The 21745-nt window shown below is 34.8% G+C and overlaps 1 protein-coding gene across 1 annotated transcript in view; it reads left to right on the top strand.

The window, feature by feature from the left end:
• Nucleotides 1-21745, top strand: part of FK (Ergosterol biosynthesis ERG4/ERG24 family) — a 110967-nt gene that overhangs the window by 41841 nt on the left and 47381 nt on the right. Inside the window, exons 6-9 of the mRNA XM_089830197.1 lie at nt 2008-2055; nt 2659-2782; nt 2880-2926; nt 17413-17494. Coding sequence (XP_089686323.1) covers nt 2008-2055; nt 2659-2782; nt 2880-2926; nt 17413-17494 — 301 coding nt within the window. The remainder of the gene's footprint in view (nt 1-2007; nt 2056-2658; nt 2783-2879; nt 2927-17412; nt 17495-21745) is intronic.

Genomic DNA, 21745 nt, shown 5'->3' on the forward strand with positions numbered 1-21745 from the left:
TCCCAAATTTTGATTCATCCAATCCCAGCAAGATTGAGTAAAATCACAGCCTACCAATAAATGATCTGCATCTTCACTTGCCTTCTTACATAAAACACACCGTGTGGAGCCACAAAATCCATATTTCTTCCTCCTTTCCCCAGTTAAATTCCTATTTTGAACTGCTAGCCATGCAAAGGACCCTGCTTTCTGCAAACAATTCTTATTCCAGCACAATTTATATGGCCACGAATCCTGGATTTGCTCATTGACTAACACAGAATAACCCAGTTCCACAGAATCCTTACCACTATTCGCTGCACACCAAAAAAGTGTCAGCCATACCTGAAATAAAGACATTCCTATCAGCAAAAAATTGTTCCATACAAGCTTGATGCTCCTCACTTAAATTTAAAGTTGTAACGTCCTTCCATTTTTTGTGAGGTCCCAAAGGGGTGTAGATATCTTCTAAATAGTCACATAATTTCTCTCCCCACACATCGTCCATAATTTCTGTCACTTCTTGATAACACTCCAGATCTGCCAGTTTAGGCATTCCATTCCATGAGTCTCCAGAAGGATACATCAGGATGAGTCTCTCCAAAAGGATCATCTGTGTTTCTTGTTTATGTATGTTAGCTTCTATTTGGTGATGTTATAGTGTTTTAAAGTTATATTTTATAAAGGGTGCATGAAATAAGTTTTAAATCAAAAACATCTCTAAATTTCAAAGGTTTTCTCATTTCACTGAGTCGCAGCCAATTCGTAGCCGAGTCATAGCCTATTTACGAGTTGAGTCGGCCTTGCTGATCCCGAGTTTGGGAACTATGGTTTCAATAGCCTTCAGAAACATTACAGAAGGGGGTAGCCTTCTATACATTTGTGATCAAAAGACCTGAAGATTATGTCTTCTGTAGGGTAGTTAGAATGATGACCATTAAGGGAGGGTATTAAATACTGTGATGCTTCTTTAGTGGTCATCTTAGTTTCTTTAGTAAGTTTCTATTTCTTGCTTTTGTTCGGGAGTATTTCGTTTAGAAACATCGTCCTATAATCACTTATAAATAGAACACATGCAACCTTTTATTTCTGCAGCTTGTGGTCGAACAGAAAACATGATGTACATTGATGATTGCCTCACAAATTTTCCATTCTTCTTCTTTGCCATATGATCTTTACCTTTGCGATGAGCTCTGATAACTTTCACAAAATTTTCAGGGCTTAAACTTGCCATGGCTGTATTGCCCACATGATTTTATTGGTGCTTGCAAATGTTGCAATGACCTGATACTTGATTCAGCTGTGCTTTGTGCCTTACAATCACTGCTCTTCTCAACCATATTGAACTCCGTATGATTTATGTTGCACATGACTGACTAGGATTTTCTCAACGCATTTTGGTTTTGATAAGATTTTTGGTATAACTGAATGAATATGAGCTCAAGAGAATTGTTTGTATCTTTTCTGGTTGAGAGTGCTGCATTATGTTAGTGAACATATGCTAAAAATAGAAAGTAGTTACTGTCTAAAATATATTTGGTGAAAATAGAAAGTAGTTACTGTAGATAGAAAGGACTGATGCTACAAATTTATTAGATTGTGAACTTTTAGCAACTGCTAATTTATTACTTTCAAGTGTAAATGTATGCGTTGTTATATAATGATAATAATATTCTAATAAATTGACCGAATGAACTAATTTGGAAACATAATGCCACGACAGAGACTAGCTGCCATGTGGACTTTGTTCCACGATAGTCTACAATTTTTTATTTGTAATATTCAAATTGAGACTTTAATTGTATTTCAGTCTGTCATGTTTTACATCTTGAACTAAAAATTTCAAAATTTTAACATAGATCTGGTTTAATGGCATAGTTGATTTCTCGGAAGTGTAATTCACAAAATATTTGTTGTTTGGCCAATTATATCTTTCTCCACCTCTACTTAGCATTTGTTAATTATCTTATTTATTAGTTGATTCAATCACTTTGGCATTTTATTTCTTATATTTTGATGCCTTTGCAGGTGGTTTGGGATACAATTAAACCCACAATTCTTGGGCATTGACCTTAAGTATGTATCGTTATTTGATCACAAAAAGTCTAATATTTTGTGGTAGTTGTGTTCTAGCAAGCATCCTTTAATTCAATGACTTTGCTTCTAAAAGTGCATTTTATTTGCAATTTTGTAGAACTCATGAAATAAGTTCCTTTGCTGAAAACTGAAATTTTTAACCTTGTCAAGTGTGTGTCTTGGCAAATCTGACGGATATTGTGGGCACTGGTGAAAGAGATTCTAAAACTTTTTTTCATGTTATTATTCTCAGAACTTAAATTACTGCCTAGATTGTGCAACAATATCTGAAGTCTTTCCCCTTATCTCAGATTGTTGACTTCTATTCCAGCTCAAAGCTGGTTCAAAGCCATGTGGTGGAAAAAATGTTTGGAATATTTGATATCATGTATATTAATTTGAGGGCTTTTACAATGTTTTAAAATTATAGTGGTTTCAACTTTTGTTAACAATTGATTAGTGGCTATATTGATTCACCATTCAGAAGTATTGTTTGTTGCCAAGAGTTTGACTTCTATATTTACAATTGTGAACTGGGCTGATTTTGATTTTGATTTTGACTTTTATTTTTTATTCTCATACACTCGTATGATATTTCTGCAGATTCTTTTTGATTCGTGCTGGCATGATTGGTTGGTTGGTCATCAATTTATCAGTTGCAGCAAAAGCTTTTGAACAGAATGGGTCATTAGGCATTGCAATGATTCTTTACCAGAGTTTTACACTGGTATGCATTGTTTATTTGTCTTCTTTGCATAGTAACCTTTTTAATGTTTGAAGAATGTGTTTAAGGTATCCAATTGACATACATCACGCTCTTTCAGTTGTACGTGTTGGATTATTTCTGGTATGAAGAATACATGACATCCACGTAAGTAACTGGCGTAGTCGTGTGAACATGAAAAATATTTAATTTTTAATAGTGGTTTCATGTTGGCAGGGATTTGAATTGAATGATACATGAACCCAAGCAATCATTTCTTTATTAAATTGAATTTATTGTAGGCTTGGTGGGCTTTTCCATTTTAAAACACATCTATAACTCTTGTTGTAGCTTATTTGTCCACTATTACAAGGGAATGAAAGTTGTTTTGGGAAAATGCAGATATTGTTTTCTTATCAAGTTTTATACTATGTTCTGTTGCATTTTAGGGATCAGAGATGGTAGTGAATGTCTATATTTAATTATACATACGAACTTAAAAATTATATCCATATAATTTATATTAATAATTGAATAATATGTATGTAAAATTTATATAAATGTCAATTATTTATATAAAAGTGTACATAGTTTATATTCTTATTTAAATTGTATGCTCTTCTTATTAACACAATTGTTGAAAGACAATGATTGTAATGTTCCCTATTGGGACTTCATTGATATGTGATTTATCCTAAAATGTCCAACTAGGGTTTGTATATCACTTGGAAATTGCAATTTACTTAAGTCCTTGTAATTTTCCCTGCTAAGAATTCCCAATTATTAACATACATCACTATGCATTTAAATCATATTAAATTAAGAAACAATTAATGATGTATTTTACATTTGACAATTAATATACTTAATCCCCAATCCTTGATTTCTTTCCTAAGCATAACTCTAAGGAGGATGGGGACCTACTAGTCGTAGGGCTATTTGGAACCAATTTATAAGCAGGCTCCCTCAAGGCATTGGGAATGCATGTTCATAACCTTCTTGGGATTTTTTGCTCAAGACGTTGGAAATACATGCCCTTAAGGGCCCATTTGGTTGTCGGAATTAAATAGGAATTGGCATTTGTAATTCCTAAAAATTTCTAATCCTCCATTTGGGTGCACAAAGTTGGAATTGGAATTGGGAAAAATAGAATTTGGTATCCCCATTTACCCTCAAATCTAGGATTTGGTATTCCATCTAAATAGGTGGAATTGCTCCAATTCTCATTTTATTTCCAATTTACTAAAAACTTGGATTACATATGAATTGAAATAATTTTTTTTTTGATGTCTGCCTAGCATTCTATTCAAATCATTTTCATTCTCTCTGCTCTCTCTTTTTTCAAATCTTTTTGTGCGCTGCCCTGTAGGAACACCCGACAATACTTCGTTTGTTTGAAATTCATTAGATTTTTTAAAAGATAATCTAGAGTTGGGTTCTTCCTGATACTTGTATGCTTGAAATCCATCATTTTTTTGCGTGCAACTTATAGTCCTTCGCTTGAAATTCATCGTTTTCTTAAGATAATTCGAGAGTTTTGTGTTTCTTGAAATTGATTGTGGGAAGAACTTCCTTTGTAATGGGCAGATCTAGATGTTGAGGTGGTGGTATTGTCATCGAGAACATTGAGGAATTTGATCGATACATTTGCGAAACATGCAACCAAGGCTTCCAGAGAGACCAGAATCTGCAAATGCACAGGCAACAACAGAAGGTGCCTAGAAGCTTTTGAAGAGGCCTACACCTAAAGTTCTCAAGCGTGTTTACATCTGTCTAGACAAATCGTGTATGCACCACAATACTTGCCATGCTCTTGGTGGCTTGGTTGACATCAAGAAACACTTTAGGAGAAAACACACCATAGAAAAGCAATGGAAGTGTGAGAGGTGTTCCAAGGGATATGGATTTCAATTTGATTACAAAGCCCATCTCAAGACTTGTGGCCCTAGAGGCCATTCTTGTGATTGCGGCTGAATCTTCTCAAGGAACAGTTTTCTATGATTTGACAAGATGATTTGAGGATGCAATGCAAATCATAATAGGCACTTTTTTAAGCTGACATAATGGGCATTGTTTTTCACACTAGAGTCGCTATTTGAGTGTATGTAATGGAGGTCGATGTGGGTTTGAACTAGACAGGTCTAGAATATCAAATTCAAAATATTGAATATGTTTGGGTTTGAACCAAACAGTCCCAAACTAAAATTTGAAAACGGTAATTTGGATCTCAAGTTCCATAATTCCAAATCCAGGATTCCAAATTCCAATTTCTAAATCATATTCTAGCAACCAAATGGGCCCTAACCATCTTGGGCATTACCTAGCTTGTGGGGATTTACTTTGCCTCCCCCCACACAACATCGACCTATCCTCTTAAGGGGCTAGAGCGAGTAAATAAGGAATAGGCTATTTATATATTCTACTTCCTAACAAATGAGAGACCAGTCATAGTCAAAATCATCATGCATTATATTAGCTTATAAGTCTCTTGTTTACTTATAATTGTCTGTTCTATTGCTTATATTTAGATATTTCTCTTATTCCAATTGATTGAATGTCTTTAGTCTCTCTTCTTAAGTATTAATCCTTATGGATTAAAAGAAAAGAAAAGTTTCCAATCCCATTCCATATCGATCCTTCTTGGATACCCACTCCAAATGGATCCTTCTACCTTTTATATCCACTCATATGAGGGTGGTGTCATGTGCTTTTATTATTTTCCCTAGTGAAATAGACAACTCTTCACCCTTAGTTGCCGTCTTTTAAAAGTACTTATTTATTTATATTTCCCCAATTCATTCATATTTTCCTTTTTATCCCCATAAGTTGATGATTGATACACTTCTTTCAGTAGTCATTATTCTTTATTTCATGCCTTTTGATCATTCATTAAACTTAATTAGATTTATATCTTATAATTATGTTACAAAATGAGTCCATTTGATTTGACTGATCATATCCCCATTTTCTCAAAAAACCCCTCATCCCACAACAATCTAGTGACCGAAGACAGAGACCCATCTTAACCCGCCATTTGTAGGGCATATGAACAAAAGCTCACCCTTATAGACTCACTCTTCATATGCAGTCAATTTCCACAAAAAAATGCACCTGCCTTTAGCTACACAAACTATAGTATACTACGCAAAATTCTAGATAGTCTAATAATCTTTGTCTACACATTGACAAATATAAACCATACATGGATGAATATACACTAGCAACCATACGACTCACCATACTAACCGAAATGTTATTTTCTACAAAAAAAATCTTCAGTACCAAATTAGTTTTGACATTAAAACCAAAAAAGCTCTGCACCATCCCAGACACTAAATAAAAGGAGAAAGCTAGCGAGGTGAAGAACCACCTTTGCTAACAACACTTGTAGACCCAGAACACCCGACCACAAAACTAGAGCCATGAGATGAGGGGCCCTTGCCACCACAATCACCATCATGTGACCCCCCATGTGATCTAGTTGATGCTCAACGAGTGCAACCTTGTCCTCGATCCCTAACTAATGAATTACTACTAATCCATGCTCTTCCTTTGTTATCGTTTCCATGGCTCTGTTCATAGGCATCTTCAACACACCCTCTACCTCTTCCCCACACATTCCTTATGACTTCCTTCCTCTAGTTCTCTGTCTTCTTGGATGCCATTCAATTTCAGCCTAAAGATGTGAGGATTCATAGGACTTCTTCAAATTCTAACTTCCTATTCATATTCCCATTTGTGGGAGGAATCCCGCAACAAAGTCCAAGCTTTGCTGCCTCCTTGTGCAAACTACCACCCAAATATCGATTCAATAGAAAGTGTTTACCATGGATGGAACCCTAGGTTCCTCTACCCAATCTCCACTTGTAGGTACAAAAACTTGCTCCGGAACTGCATATTGGAGGATTTCCTCCAACTCCACTATCCACTCCGCTTTAACATATTGCTTTACAGTCCTCTGCACCCTTGCCTTTGGTGAAAAATGGAGGCCCCATGCACAAAAAAGGGTTGTGCTATCAACATTTGTTCGCCATTTGAACCTGGAAACTACATACTCCACTCCAAACCAAATGATATTGATGAAAAAGGGTGCACCGAGATAAACACACTGTTTGAGCCTTTCTTCCATTACCAACCCCTTGAATGCCATCTATTGCTTCTTAGCATCGAAAGAAGTTTGCTTCTAGCACTAGTTTCTTCACCTCACAACTCAAAACACTTATTGAAAAAATAATGAGAATGAAACTTGGAAATGTAAATGAAGGAATATCTACAAAGTTGTCAGACGTCTCATTAAGTTTAGCGTGTGCGAGGACTGCTGAAATGAATTCATATTCTGCCACCTTCCCTTGATTCTAATGCAGTGTAGTCCTTTCCTGTACTTTGATATCTCTGGAAACTAAAACTTGTCATACTCTACCTTATTGTGTTGCCATGATGTTGCCATTCTCCCTATGATGTGGATGCCATATCGATTGCTAGTTTGGACAATGAGTTAGCTAATGAGTTTCCCTCTTGAAAACATGCGTTATTTTGAAATTGTGAAACGACTCCAACTTCCTTTTGATAATCGATATAATTTTATGTAGTTGTCAAGTATATGAAACACCAGATGAAATAGAGTTCACAATGATTTGTGAATCTCTTTCCAGGTGTAGGTTTTCCCCCTATAGTTTCTAAGCCAGTTCGACCCCTAGGAGTGCTTACTGGACCTTAGCTTTGTTATTGGTCCCCCTCCTCTAATCTCTTGTGATCCATTGCATTAATGTCTCATCTGAGCTTCTAGCTACACACCTTGCTTTGGATGGGCCAGGGTTACATCTAGCTCCTGCATCAAAATTGATTTTGATCCATCTCACTTCCGGGGATTCCCACTTCATATCCTCCCTTGATTTAGATGTACAAGCCCCCAAAAACTGATTAAAAACTAATTATTAGGCCAATTATATTGAATTTTATTATTATTCTTTATTTATTTTTATGATTATTTTTTAATTATTTATTATTTAATTCTATTTCAGAAATGGGACATCATAGTGATGCATAAAGGGCATATATATAATCATTCTTGTCAAACCCAACTGATGTAGAGGCATAGGGAAACTACGCAAATCTTGGGCTTCTACCCATAATAATAGACCCTAATCTCACTTGTCTACAACCACTTGTCCCCCAAATTGGTTCTCTTAGGCTTTCATTAGGTCACTTCCAAAGGTTTCAATCATTTCACACACAATTTGTATGACAGGATCCTTAAAATCATTCTAGACACTAACCCGTTATAGGCTAGGGTTTGCTCCAAGACTCCAAATACTTTCAATCGTGTGGAAAGTGGATCACAACACCTTCTAATGCCATATCAAACCCAAACCAACTCATTCAAACAGGGTTTTGAGTGGTTCATGCCCATTTGTGCAAGATTGTCTAGGACAAGGCCTAATTGGAATTAGGTCGACTTAATAAGTAATTCTGCCTTAAGTCTAAACTCTTCTAGATGATGCCACAAATAGACTAGGGTTTCAGATGCCCTTTTGGAAGGTCTTTGAAATTTTAAAGTTTCAGACTTCAACTCGTCTGTCTAATGCCCTAACACTATATTAGGTCTTTTATGTTTATTAGGCCTACTTTCCAAAACAAGTACCCTTTAGACTCATGATCCAATTAGGGCAATTGATTCAACAGTGTTCCCACAACCTATAAACACCAAATTCAACATCAAACTTTACATATCCACTTCCTTCTTTTATCTATTTGAAGAGCTACCCTCCTAAACTCGCCTATCACATTGAGATGCTCGACTAGTGTTTGAATGTTTGACCCTTACCAAACTTTCATGTTCTAATAATTTGGAATCAGTTATAGTACATCCTCCCTTTGCTTTCCTCCAATGGCCGTTAATTTCCAATGGTGGAATTGCATAGGAAGGCCAAGTTTGTGGTGAAACCCATGAATGGTGAGGGTTTTAGAGCAGTCATTAGAAATTTGAGTGGATCTCCCTTCAAATTGTGCCAACCTTGTTCAAACCAAATTTGAGATGATCCTAGTTCATGCATGCATACAACCAAATGATTTATTCAATCAAACCAATCAAAATAACAAAGTGGGATGCACACAAACACATGATTTGTAGGAAAATTTAGTTATATTTTATTATTTCGACACCCAAATCACATCAACTCTACCTCCCATCAAATTAAAGTGTCTTTCTATATAGGCCAAATGCATCCCTTCCAATCAAATTTCAAACTTTTTGACCATTGGGGGAAGTTTGACACTTGTTTTTGAATTGTTCACAAGTTGTCCCAAATGTTATCAAGTAACATTTGTGACAACATTACATCTTATGTGTTTTTCTTGTCAATTGGGTTCCTATCACCTAGGATTTGACCCAAGCTATTCGAAATGACTTTAAAACATCAAATTCCAACTTTTATACTATTCTGTTAACCCTTTGATCAGATTTGATCATGTTGGCTTATCAATGACAAACATTATAATGGTCTTACAAGTGGGTTTTTATTAGATTACAAACTTGGTTATATTGACCTCAATGACTCATCTAGCCTATTTACATCTTCTGTCATGGCATTCCATGGGTTTTCATCATGCTCATGGGGTGCTCCTACATTGACAACACTTGGGATATTTTGCAACCTTTGATCCCAGAGAGGTATACAATTGATAACACTTACGCAAAACGCACAAATCAATGCATTAAAATATGCATGCGAGGTAGTTTATGAATCCCCAGTTATTCTTTTCATTTAATGTGCGTAGTTTGAAAAGGCATAGAAGAGCTTATGAAATCGAGTGTAAATGCGTTTTATCTTTTATTGTCATTGAATCCACACACTTTTGATTTAAGAGTGATTTCTAGGTGCTAACAAATTTTCATTCAATTTGGCTTTTTTTCCATTAACACCCTTATGAATCTATGCTCAAACAATGAGCAGTATATTTTGGTAGAAAATCCCCCTTTGTGGTAGGCGTAAAACCAAATTGACTCATAAATAACCTTTGCAATCATTTTGTGGGATGGATGAGATCTATGGTGAAACATAAAGAGGACAATGATTACTCATACTTAATGCTTTTGGTCATGTGACGAGGAATCAAGGGCAATGAGGAGTTATTACCATTAAGGCATGTGAAATGAGGGGATCTTGAATAAATGATTGCGAAAAAAAAATGTAATTAGCAATGTTGGGAATTAAAGGTTGCAAATACCTAATGAGAAGAACTTGAGGATAGGGAAGGCCAAAAGTAGCATTGCAAAAGAGTACTTAGTAAAAGGGTTTGGGTTTGGAGGGTCATAATCGGGGCATAAGGTATGAGAGGATGGGAAAGTTTGAGTGGTCAACAAATATACTTGGGAAACTTTTGTATGGCGGGGATTTGGGATTTTACAGGTGCCTTTGAAAATGCATTCAGATAGAAGAAAGCTTGCAAATTTGACTCCCTTAATTTAATTAAGAAAAAATAAGTTTGGAGTTGGAAATTGGGGTAGCTTCATATGAGGTACCTGGATAAGAGATCGTTAGAAACTTTGGTTTGAATGACTTGGATAGTTTTTAATTACAAAGGACTAAGAGGTTAAGGCTGGGGCAAAGGTAAAATGTTAGGATGAAAGTTTGATAACACAATAAGAACAAAGGGGAAGGTGGAGATGTATGAAGTAGTATACTAGGATGGACAACCTCAAAATTGCAAACCTCAATAACTATTGAAGAACTTAAAGAAATGATACAACAAAGCCAACACTCAAGATTTTTAGCAGACTTTTGATGCTGGAGGGGTATATAAAGGATACCACTTAGGCAAAACACACAAATAAAGTCACATGCAAATATCTCTTAGATTGATTATAAACTTAGGGCATAATGAGGCTTAAGTTCACAATAATAGGACTTTAGCAAGATATCTCACTATAGATTTGTGTCTCAACACCTTGAATACTCAATTAGTGTGGTGAAATATTCAAAGCTTGGTATTGTAATATCTAATCCATTGAACTTAGTGAATTCTGATTTTTTTCTAAGGCTTCGTTAGATCCCTAAAAGTAGTATAGTCTTATTTAACAATTCTTTTTACTTGTTTTGATAAGGACCAAATTGACCACCTAAGAAGAATGCTTGATAAGAAATTTGATTTTTGTTTGATTCAACTTTGTGAGTTTTTGCTTCATTAGAGGCTGCATGTTAAGATTGACTAGCCTTTTCTTCTACTTTACTAGTTTTTTGCCAAGTTATCGGTTTGAGTTCATTTTCAAGTTTGGGTACAAAGGATCGGTTTGCCTGTACGGTAAAATTTGTAAAGGTGTTTGGGTTTGTTAGTATAAAAACATGTAAAAATTTGATTTTTGTTTGATTCAACTTTGTGAGTTTTTGCTTCATTAGAGGCTGCATGTTAAGATTGACTAGCCTTTTCTTCTACTTTACTAGTTTTTTGCCAAGTTATCGGTTTGAGTTCATTTTCAAGTTTGGGTACAAAGGATCGGTTTGCCTGTACGGTGAAATTTGTAAAGGTGTTTGGGTTTGTTAGTATAAAAACATGTAAAAATTACATATATTCATATTTAAGAAGCCTAGAAGTATGAACTAAAATCAGAATGTCACATAGTATCTCAAAAAGATTTAAACAAAAAAAACACCATAAAGTTGTAATATAGCATCATGAATCGTGATCATACCTTCATGTACTTAAAGTTCAATATCAAAGATTCAAAACATTAAAAGTAAATCATAAAATCAAGTTCAAGCATGATTGTGTCAAGCTCAACTAATGGATTAAAAATTTATTGAAATTCTTCTTCTTCTTCTTCTTTGGCATTAATTGACTCAGCAATAGAGCTAAGGTCAATGGGATCAGCAGCAGCAATAATAGTATTGGTGTCAAAATCTTCAAATTCATCAAGTGCAAGCCGAGAAGTGGAAGCATCCAAGTCTGCAAGCTCTGCATTTACATCCCACTTCTTCGACTTCCCTTCTTTTTACCATCAACATTTTGGATCATACTTCATGATCCATCATTAGGACGTGATAATTCAAGGAAGCAAATCATTTGCTGGCTCATTATTGTGCACTGTGTCTACTTGTGTCTTGTTTGCATGCTTGAGAAATTTCATAGCTTGTTAGAGCTCGACCATAGACATGTTCTTTATGTTCTTCTTCAATTTATGGTTGGATTTGACAAACAGAGACACTAGATTTCGGTAGAAAAAAGAGTTGTTTACTGCACTGAGAGGTTTATGCCACTTTTTCGTCTACCAAACCAGGATCAATATATTAAGATCCTTTGCAAGGTGTTGGCCTAATGCTGTCTTACTTATTTCTTTTGTGATCATGTAGGTGAGACAAATGGCCTTCCAAATATTTCGATCCCACACATTCGTTGAATCAATGACGGGACTGGAAGCCAACAACTCATTTCCATCATTGTGAGACGAATTGAAAACTCGATCCAACAGCTATTGCGTTGCATAAGCCTTTGAACTCTGACGATCTCTGAGAGTTGTAGGAGCTTGCAACATTTATTTGTGGACATCATTTCCTATGAGCTGAATGTTTAATATTTAAAGTTGAACGAGCCTGCCATAGGATGACATCAAACCCTATGAAAATGGCTCTATTAAGTAAACTTTATAATGAGAACCTTTTGGTAAAGAGCACACTGTAGGATGAAACCCAATTGAATGGTTGACTCTCCTTCATATTGACAATATGTTTTGACAGTATTCAGAATTTTTGAATAGTTCAAATCGAAAGAGATTGATGATGCAGATGACTTCAATCAAACAAAGACTTCATAAACAAGAGTCAAAAGGCTGACAATTGCAGAGGAAAGTATCAAATGAAAAGGCTTTGGGGTAAGTCAATTGCTGACATGCAAACCCTATAACTTCCAAAATACTTTGCTCATCAAAATTATCAAAACCTAAACAAAACGAAGAACCAAAGCTCTACAATTATTAAACATCTAAATAAATTATTGAATAACAGTTTCAAATTATCATGTTTGTTTTTAGTTTTTAAATTTAGATCTGTAACGATGTATAAATCGCCTGGCATCTATGATGACAGTTTTGGGTATTTTCCACACCTCTTCCTATTGTGAGATGGATTGAAAACATGATTCAATAGGTATTGTGTTGCATAAGCCTTTGAACTTTGACAACCTCTGAGAGCTGTAGGAGCTTGCCACATGTATTTGTGGACATTATTTCCTATGAGCTGAATGCTTAAATATTTAAAGTTGAACGAGCCTGCCATAGGATGGCATGGAACCCTATGAAAATGGCTCATTTAGGTAAACTTTATAATGAGAACCTTTTGGTAAAGAGCACATTGTAGGATGAAACACAATTGAATGGTTGACTCTCCTTCATATTGACAATATGTTTTGACAGTATTCAGAATTTGTGAATAGTTCAAATCAAAAGAGATTGATGATGCAGATGACTTCAATCAAACAAAGACTTCATAAACAAGAGTCAAAAGGATGACAACTGCAGAGGAAAGTATTAAATGAAAAGGCTTTGGGGTAAGTCAATTGTCGACATGCAAACCTTGTAATTTCCAAAATAATTTGCTTATTAAAATAATCAATGTCGTCTATAAATATTGTGTAGCCGACAGGGTGTTGTCGTCGGTAAAGATTGTGTAGCTGATGGGTTCATATTGTCAGTAAAGATTTTGTAGCCGATGGGTAGAGTAGTATTATAATGTAGCCGACGGACCCTGTAATGACCCTCCTCAAATCTGCTCTCAAAAATGCTGATGAAAGCTCAAGGAATTTCATCAAACAATTCACATGCAAGGGACGTATAACTGATATAGTATTTCAGCTGGCTTTAAATGACTCTTTTTTCAATTTGCATCAATGAGAATCTTGTGCTAGAAGACTCCAAATGGACTACAAAATGACCTAACGTGAGTGTGCTACTAATTTTGACAATATTACAGTGCATATATATGATCTAAGCATGAGAAATGAACACCAACAACCAACTGGCATTTTTACAAACAGTTGGTATGCAAACTAACTAGCTGATAAATAATGATATTGAATTGCTCAAATGACACCAGCAACTATTATCTTCTTAATTTGCAATGAAATTTCTAATACAATGCTCATGAAATATGGCCAAGACTTTTGGCATTTACATGGAGTACAAAATGATAATGCTGGTATAATGCACACTTACAGCTGAAACCTATAACACCTAAGAAAACAATACTAATAAAGGAACCTGGTTGTAGATGACTATAATAATTTTTCTTTAATGCTGCCCCTTCTGCTTTGCTTGTCCGATTTGCTTCTTCGAACTGCTTTTTCGGATCTGCTTTTTTGAACTGCTTTTACGGACTGCTTTTTCCGCCTGCTTTTTCGGTTCCGCTTTTTCAGACTGCTTTTTCGTATTCGCTTTTTCGGACTGCTACCATGTTGAATCTCAAGACCATATCTTTCAATGGCGTCAAGATTTTCAGCTTGAAGGGATTTCATCTTTCAAACTATTGAGACATAATCTCCAGAAAATTTCCCAATTTCTTTGATATTTCCAAGCATGCTTAAAAGAAGCTCTTTCCATTTCTTTTATAGTGTTCTCACAAGAGCTCCGTCTTTCGTTTTCTCAATGTGGGATAAAACATAACTCCCTTTATGTAGCTTATGTCTCCAATGTGTTATAAAATAAAGGGGACTCTTTTAATTTAAATATTTCCCACAAACTATAGTCTATGCATTAATAAAGTTAAATATTTAAACTTAACTTTATAAAATAGCTTTATCAATGCATAACAAATCTTATCAATGATAAACAAGTCTTCTTGTCGATTTTAAACAATTACCATCGACATACCGTTGCCACTGGATGTCTGCCCATGTCCAAGATGACTTACTATAAATAGTAAGTATGCCCAAAGTTGCCTCCAAACTCCTCAGAAAGACCTACAACTGAAACTATCTAGGCCAAATGGCCTCTAAGCCCCTTTAATGTCCTGGTTAGCCTACGAGACTATGGGGAAATAGGCTAACGACAACATCATGCTATGAATGCTAAAAATGGGACATTACAGACCCCTTTGGGAAGGTTCAGCGGGAAGTATTTATATACCGTCTGGGATCATTGTAAATCATCTTATCTTATGCTCGGTATGTAATCTCTTGGCATATGCGAATAATAGACGGAGTACTGCTGTTGCTGTTCTTGTTCCTTGTCTGTGTGCATTAATTAATTAATCTATGCGGTAAACAATCAAAACCTAAACAAAATGAAGAACCAAAGCTCTACAATTATCAAACATTTAAATAAATTATTTGGTAACAGTTTCAAATTATCATGTTGGTTTTTAGTTTTTAAATTTAGATCTTTAACAATATGTATAAATCGCCTAACATTTATGATGACAGTTTTGGGTATTTTCCACACCTCTTCCTATTCTTGTACTTTTGTTCTCCTTCTGGGCCATGTAAAAACCCTTAGCCGGTTATAGTTCAGCAATTAAGCCTTAACACATCAATTTCCTTGAACTAATCAGAATTTTGACATTTTGTCAAATAGTTGGCAGACAAACTATTAACACTCTATAAATAATTTTATAAATCTTAGTCATTGTATTAGAAGTTACACCACCACTCACAACTTTTAATTGATTTTGGCCTCATGTATCAGCGACTTAAAGAATTTTAAAATGCCAATATATGAAAATCAAATTGTAACCAAATTGCACTTTATTTGCTTAAACATTAATCAGATTTGCATGTTATTAATTAGCACCTGGATTATAATTGGCAAGCCGTCCCACCGAATTTGCCTTCTTTATTATCAACGCTGGCCCCTCACTATCAAATGGCAGCCGTAGATGAAGGTTACTCCCCAATAATGAATTCCACACCCTTCTTTCAGACACAATTCAAGACCCTTAATGGAATTTTTAGGCTGCTGTAAATGCTGGTGCTCTATGTGAATTCATGGCCTCTTGGAGTGTAACCGCAGGTAACAGTTCTTCTTCCAGCCGCTAGAAGAATGGACACAGGTCAGTAATTAAGCCACCCCAATATGCTATGCTGCCCTCTTTCACAATACTGCTTCCACAAATCGCTGCCACATCTATGTGCCGCCCTCAGAGCAAATTGTTCATCCAAACAAAATTCGCAATTTCTAGTCAATTCTAATTACCACAGTTGGAGACATTTTCAGCTATCTCTCCTTAGTCACAGAAATACAATAGGAGACCAAGCAAATTGCTATAGAACAGCAACAATTTGCCACAATACTCAGAGATGAATCCGAGAATTATAATGCCAATCTCCCAGACAAATAATGACAAATAGGAGATTTGATCAGTGAAATCACTATACTTCAGCAGTGACTTCAAACATCAGAGTCTCAGAGACACTTATACTTCAGCAGGGGCTTGCAATTCAGACTCAGGTAAAAACCACAAAAGGCACAAAAAACAAATGTATATTCAAGCGTGATTTTTCCAATGAAATGAGCTCTCATTTATAATCTTTTGTTGGCCAAAGTTTCCTAAAAAACTCCACTTCATAAATTGTGGAAGTTTCCCAAAAGAACTCAACACTAGAAACTTTCCAACACACTTTTAGAAATATCACTTAATGTTATTATTATAATAATATAAACATTATTATAATAATGCAACTTATTAATTGATGAATAAATATGAGCTCATGCAATTATTAACTTTATTTACTACAAGTGACGATCAATTGCTAAAGCCACCCACTGCACTGCCAAAAATAGCAACTACCAAAAATAGCAACTGCCAAAAATAGCAACTGCCAAAAATAGACCCACTAAAAATAGTAAATTTACAGCTGGGACCCCAAAACACCCTATCAGCCTACGAGGATCGCTATGATGAGCTAGCTCCATTAAATGTGTAAACCTGCCAAAAATTGGGACATTATAGGCCAACCTACATGTTTTTCTAGAAGGGGTTGTTTCTTTTCCACATTAGGTCCTAGAAGCCCTTCAAGAGTTGAATGAAATTTTCATTCTGAATTGCTATTTCATTAGTGAATTGGCGTAGTTCTGAGGTATTGGTAGTCAATCATTTTAACAGAAGTTTGGTACTGTTTTCTGCTTGGAGAAAATACCTGAAAGTAAGGATTGGATAGTGTTGTATAATCTATCTAAGGCAAAATTCAATCTTTTATGTGCATAAAATTTGGTTTTATTAGTATAAATACTAGTCATTAGTTTTATAAATACTAGATATTCTATTTGCTGCTACTTTTTCACATACTTGTTCTTTAGTTCACTTGCTGTGGTAGAGTAGATGTAAATACACTATGGCCTTTGAAACAGAAGGCAAATAGCGTAGTTCTGAGGTATTGGTAGTCAATTATGTTTAATGGAAGTTTGGCACTTTTTTCTGCTTGGAGAAAATACATGAAGTAAGGATTGGACAGTGTCATATAATCTATCAAAGACAAAATTCAATCTCTTCTCTGCATAAAATTGGGTTGTATTAGTATAAATACTTGTGATTAGTTTTACCTGCAAGATATTCCATTTCTGCTACCTTTTTACATACTTGTTCTTTAGTTCACTTGCTGTGGTAAATACACTCTGGCCTTTGAAACAAATACACATTAACAGTTTTATTGTTTGAACTTTGGAAATGAAGCTGGGATATCATTGCAGAAAATTTAGGTTTCATGTTGGTTTTTGGAGATTTGGTTTGGATTCCATTCACTTTCAGTATTCAGGTATGAAAATTGCTAACTTATATTTCACATTAAATATTCTGTTTTATAGCCCTGGTAGAATTATGTACTATAAGAATATCAGTATTGAGATGCTAATGTATGGTAGAACATTTTTGACTATTTTACTAAGCATGCCTGGTATACAGTTCTGCAATTATAATTGTGATTTGAACATGATAACATTTATGCCTGTTTATCAAGTTGATGGACTTGGATGTCATTTTCATTGGCAGTTAAATAAATTTTGGCTATACGGGATTATATCCATTTGTAGCTCAGTATCATGTCCCCTTTTGATTAAAATTGGACTTTGGCAAACATTAATTTCTCCCACGGGTTAATCGGACAAGATTAAGGAAAATAATAAATTTAATATTTATAACTGTCCAAATATTCTATATACCAAAAGGACATTCAAATATTATATTTAGTTTTTAGAATCACTAAATGGGGTATTGGAATTTGTGTTCTTTTGGCAAAGTTGTTGCAGGATGAATATTAGAAAGTTCCCATCATTACAAGTGGGGGAGAAGCTTTGATAACTCAATGACAAAATTTGGCAATTGCCATAATTGAATTAGAAGGAATTCCAAAGGGAGAGGGAGTCTGAATTTGAAATTGTGCCATTTTTGGCAAGTTGCTACAGGATAAATTTTAGAAAGTTTCTGTTGTTACAAGAGGAGAGTTTTTGATTACTCAATGACAGCTTTTGTCAACTTTCATTATCAAATTAGCAGGAATTCCGAAGGAGACAATTTGAATTTGGGCACCTAAACCTTGCATGAGTGATGGATGCAAATATTGGAAATTTGGCATAGTTTGGGGTGGTTGATTATCATTTATTGTCTACATTTGCAGTTTTGCAGGAAGCTTCTTTAGTGGATGAAACCCCACTAAAGAAGAAAGGTTGAGGATGAAAATCCATGAGAATATTATGAGAGAAGGATGGAAACCCAAATTCATAGAGGGCATTCTCATTCAGAAATTGCATTTGGGGTGAAGGAAGTTTGATGGATTATTGGTTGCTTCTTGTCCAGTTTCTGAAGTTACTCTGGGTGTTGTTTGGAGTGTTTTTATGCATATTTTTGTGATTTTTCTATTGTGCGAGGCTTATGAATGTGTTATAGCAGTATGCTTCTGTTATTGAGTCTGCAACCAGTCCTATATGTTATTATTTTCATTTGAAGAATAAATTATTTCAGTTGGAGTAGTTTGCATTAGATTGGGTAGTATTGTTTTGGCATAGTTTGGTGATTTGGGTATAGAAGTTTGATGTGTGAAGCCATAAGCCATAGTCAGGTTTTCCGTTTTGAATCTGATTTTCCGACATAATGCTTGTCTATTTGCTACAAGACTAGTTAAAGGATTTAAAGACTAGTACACGACTAGTCAAAAAACAATTTCAGATATTTTGGAGGATAAGGACATTGCAATGTTTTCAGAGCATAAGCTTGCCATCCTCTTGGATATTAGATAATTGATGTGAATCATGGTTTTCTTCAACTTAATGTTTAAGAGAATGAGACAGAATGACAATGCGAGAAATTTTTTTAATTGGTATGTAGAATACTTGGTTATTAAATAATTTCCAATATTTCAAAAATATTTAGAACAGATGGGAAGGACTATGCCTCAAGATGAAGAGATTATCGTAGTCTTTGAAGAGTACCAGTATAAGCCTCAGGCATTCAAAATGGTAATATATTTTGATAGGCACTTTGTGAAGCCTGGAAAAGAATATGTGAAAAAAATCAAAAGGGGGAGGATATCCAATATCATCAAGTAAATGAAATGTCTACATAGAAAGATGAAGATTTAGAGCTTGAAGTTGAAGGAACAACCATTGAGATTCTAGGCAATGTAATGAAGAAGGTATTGAGATTCTAGGTGATGTAAGGAAGAAGGTAGAGTAAGAAGACTTTCAATCTAACTTTTCAAAGGTTTCAAAATAGGAGCATGCTGAATTTGGAAACAAAGTCAAGGAGGATTTGGATGACTTTCTCTCTGTTAACAAGTTTTATTTCAAAGACGAAGGTGTTGCTACAAATATTTTAAAGATGTTGAGATCATCACTGGAAGGTAAAAGCATCAATTGTTCTTTTGATTATGTTTCAAGGAATAAAGGAGACAGTTGTAGAGAAGAGTTATTAGATCGAATTAGTTTCATATCATTACGCATGTTTAATCATCACCAGAAGCATTCTAATGATGAAGACAAGACAAAGGGTGCAAAGTGAAAGGGAAATGCTTTCTCTCAATTACAAAATATCTCATGAATGATGTTATGGGATTCTTGTATTCCAACTACTAGCATAAAGGTTACATGTAAAAATCCTTTCCTAATTGAAAGAGTTTTATTGACTTTCAATGATGGCACGTGTCAATAAAATAGAGACAAATTCAAGGGAGAAAGAGCTTTACTTGTTAGATTTGAGGGGTTTAAGTTCAAGAGTAACCTTTATGTTAAGTTTTGGGGGATCAGATTTAACTTCAAGTTGATGAATACAGTTTGATAGACTTACAATTCTTTCAATTTGATCATAAATGTTTAATATATCACAAGATCTGTAAATTCCTTATACTTGCAGGTTAGAATAATTTCAGACAGCTGTCTATTACTGGCTAGTAATATAGAAGTCAATGATTTCAGATGGCTTGTCGATCAGTGGACATAAGATAGAGCACAATGATCACAGATTATGAGGTAGCAGTTTTATTGACATTGAAGACTGTTTAGAAACTCTATCTGCTCACGTAACTGTTCGCATATGTTGCAGACTTAGTATACATCAGTATTCAATCCTTTGTTAACTATAGATGAACACTGAAGTAAGTGAACCTAACCCATTGACTGATTAATAATATAAATTATTCTTATATTGAAAAATGAGGTAGATTTTGAAAGTGAACCTTCAATCAATTGAAATTATTCAAATGCTCTCATATTTGGTTGTTAATTAGATATTTTGTCGAATGATTTAATAACCCCAACCGGTTATAACTTCGTCAACCACAAATTCTTTTAATTCACTTGTTTGACATTTTGTCAAACACTCTGCAAGCAAGCTCTTATACCACTGTAAAATCCTGTGCAATTCTGATTTTTATTTCTTGATTGCTAACTTGAGAATTTCGTCAAACACTTTGCACACAAGGGATATATATATATATATATATATATATATATTGCAGATCTAAAGTCTGATTACTGTCTAAATGCCAAACTTTAATTGATACGCTTGCAAAACTCCAAACAACCAACAACACATGTTTTTGTATTTTTTTGAAGCATAGAGCATTGACTATAAATGAGAAAATATGCATCTACATCAATAAGACATTAGGGCAACAATTCTGATGTAAAACTCTGATATAAATCAGATTACAAATGATCTCTAAATTCTTCACATGCCCTAAAATATTCAAATCTAACCTCCATGCATTACAAATGAAATAGATAGGAACCTGGAAAACTGCTCAAGGGAATCTGGATTTTTCCTGTAGCAGCAATGACACTGTAGCGGCAACACTGTAACAGCGTCACTATAGAAGCGATAATGTAGCAAAGTTACTGTAGCAATGTACTTTAGCAAGTTACCGTAGCAGCGGTACTATAGCAAAAATACTGTAGCAAAGTTCCTGTAGCAATATCCAACTTATTCCTTCTCCACAAATCTGGCCCTAGGCCACAAATTCGGCACAATGAAAAGACTGATTTGTCTTCTCCAACAGTCGCAACCCTTTGGAAGATATTTCACCACCTTAGTTATGCAAATCAGTGGGAGTGTTTGTTCCTAACGATCAATGTAACAACTGCAGAAACCCTTGGCTCCACAAGCTATCCGGAAGAGTAGATGACAACACATTCGATGCTCAACAATGAGGCTGCCCTCCCTATTTATTCTTTTCCTCCAATAGATGAACCTTCTTCTAAAAGAAATAAAATAATATTAAATTCCTCCTTCTAGAAGATTCTTTTAATTTATTTATTTAACCTTAGTCACTTATAATTAAATTAATTAAATATAAAGTCACCTTTTAATTTTAATTTATTTAATGACTTTATAAGAAATTAATTTAATCAATTTCTCCTTATATCTCCACTTAGCCTTTGGAGAATGTAAAGGCTAAGAACTCCACTAAGTTGCTAAAAAGATGGGGATATTACACACTGTTATTTATGTTTGTTCGATATATGCAACGCAAGTTTAGGTCTCACGATACTCTGCAACAATGGTCAAAGACTGAAGT

Source organism: Cupressus sempervirens, chromosome 5 (genome assembly GCF_028749045.1).
Source record: "Cupressus sempervirens isolate cs-2001-9-10 chromosome 5, ASM2874904v1, whole genome shotgun sequence".
NCBI lineage: Eukaryota > Viridiplantae > Streptophyta > Pinopsida > Cupressales > Cupressaceae > Cupressus > Cupressus sempervirens.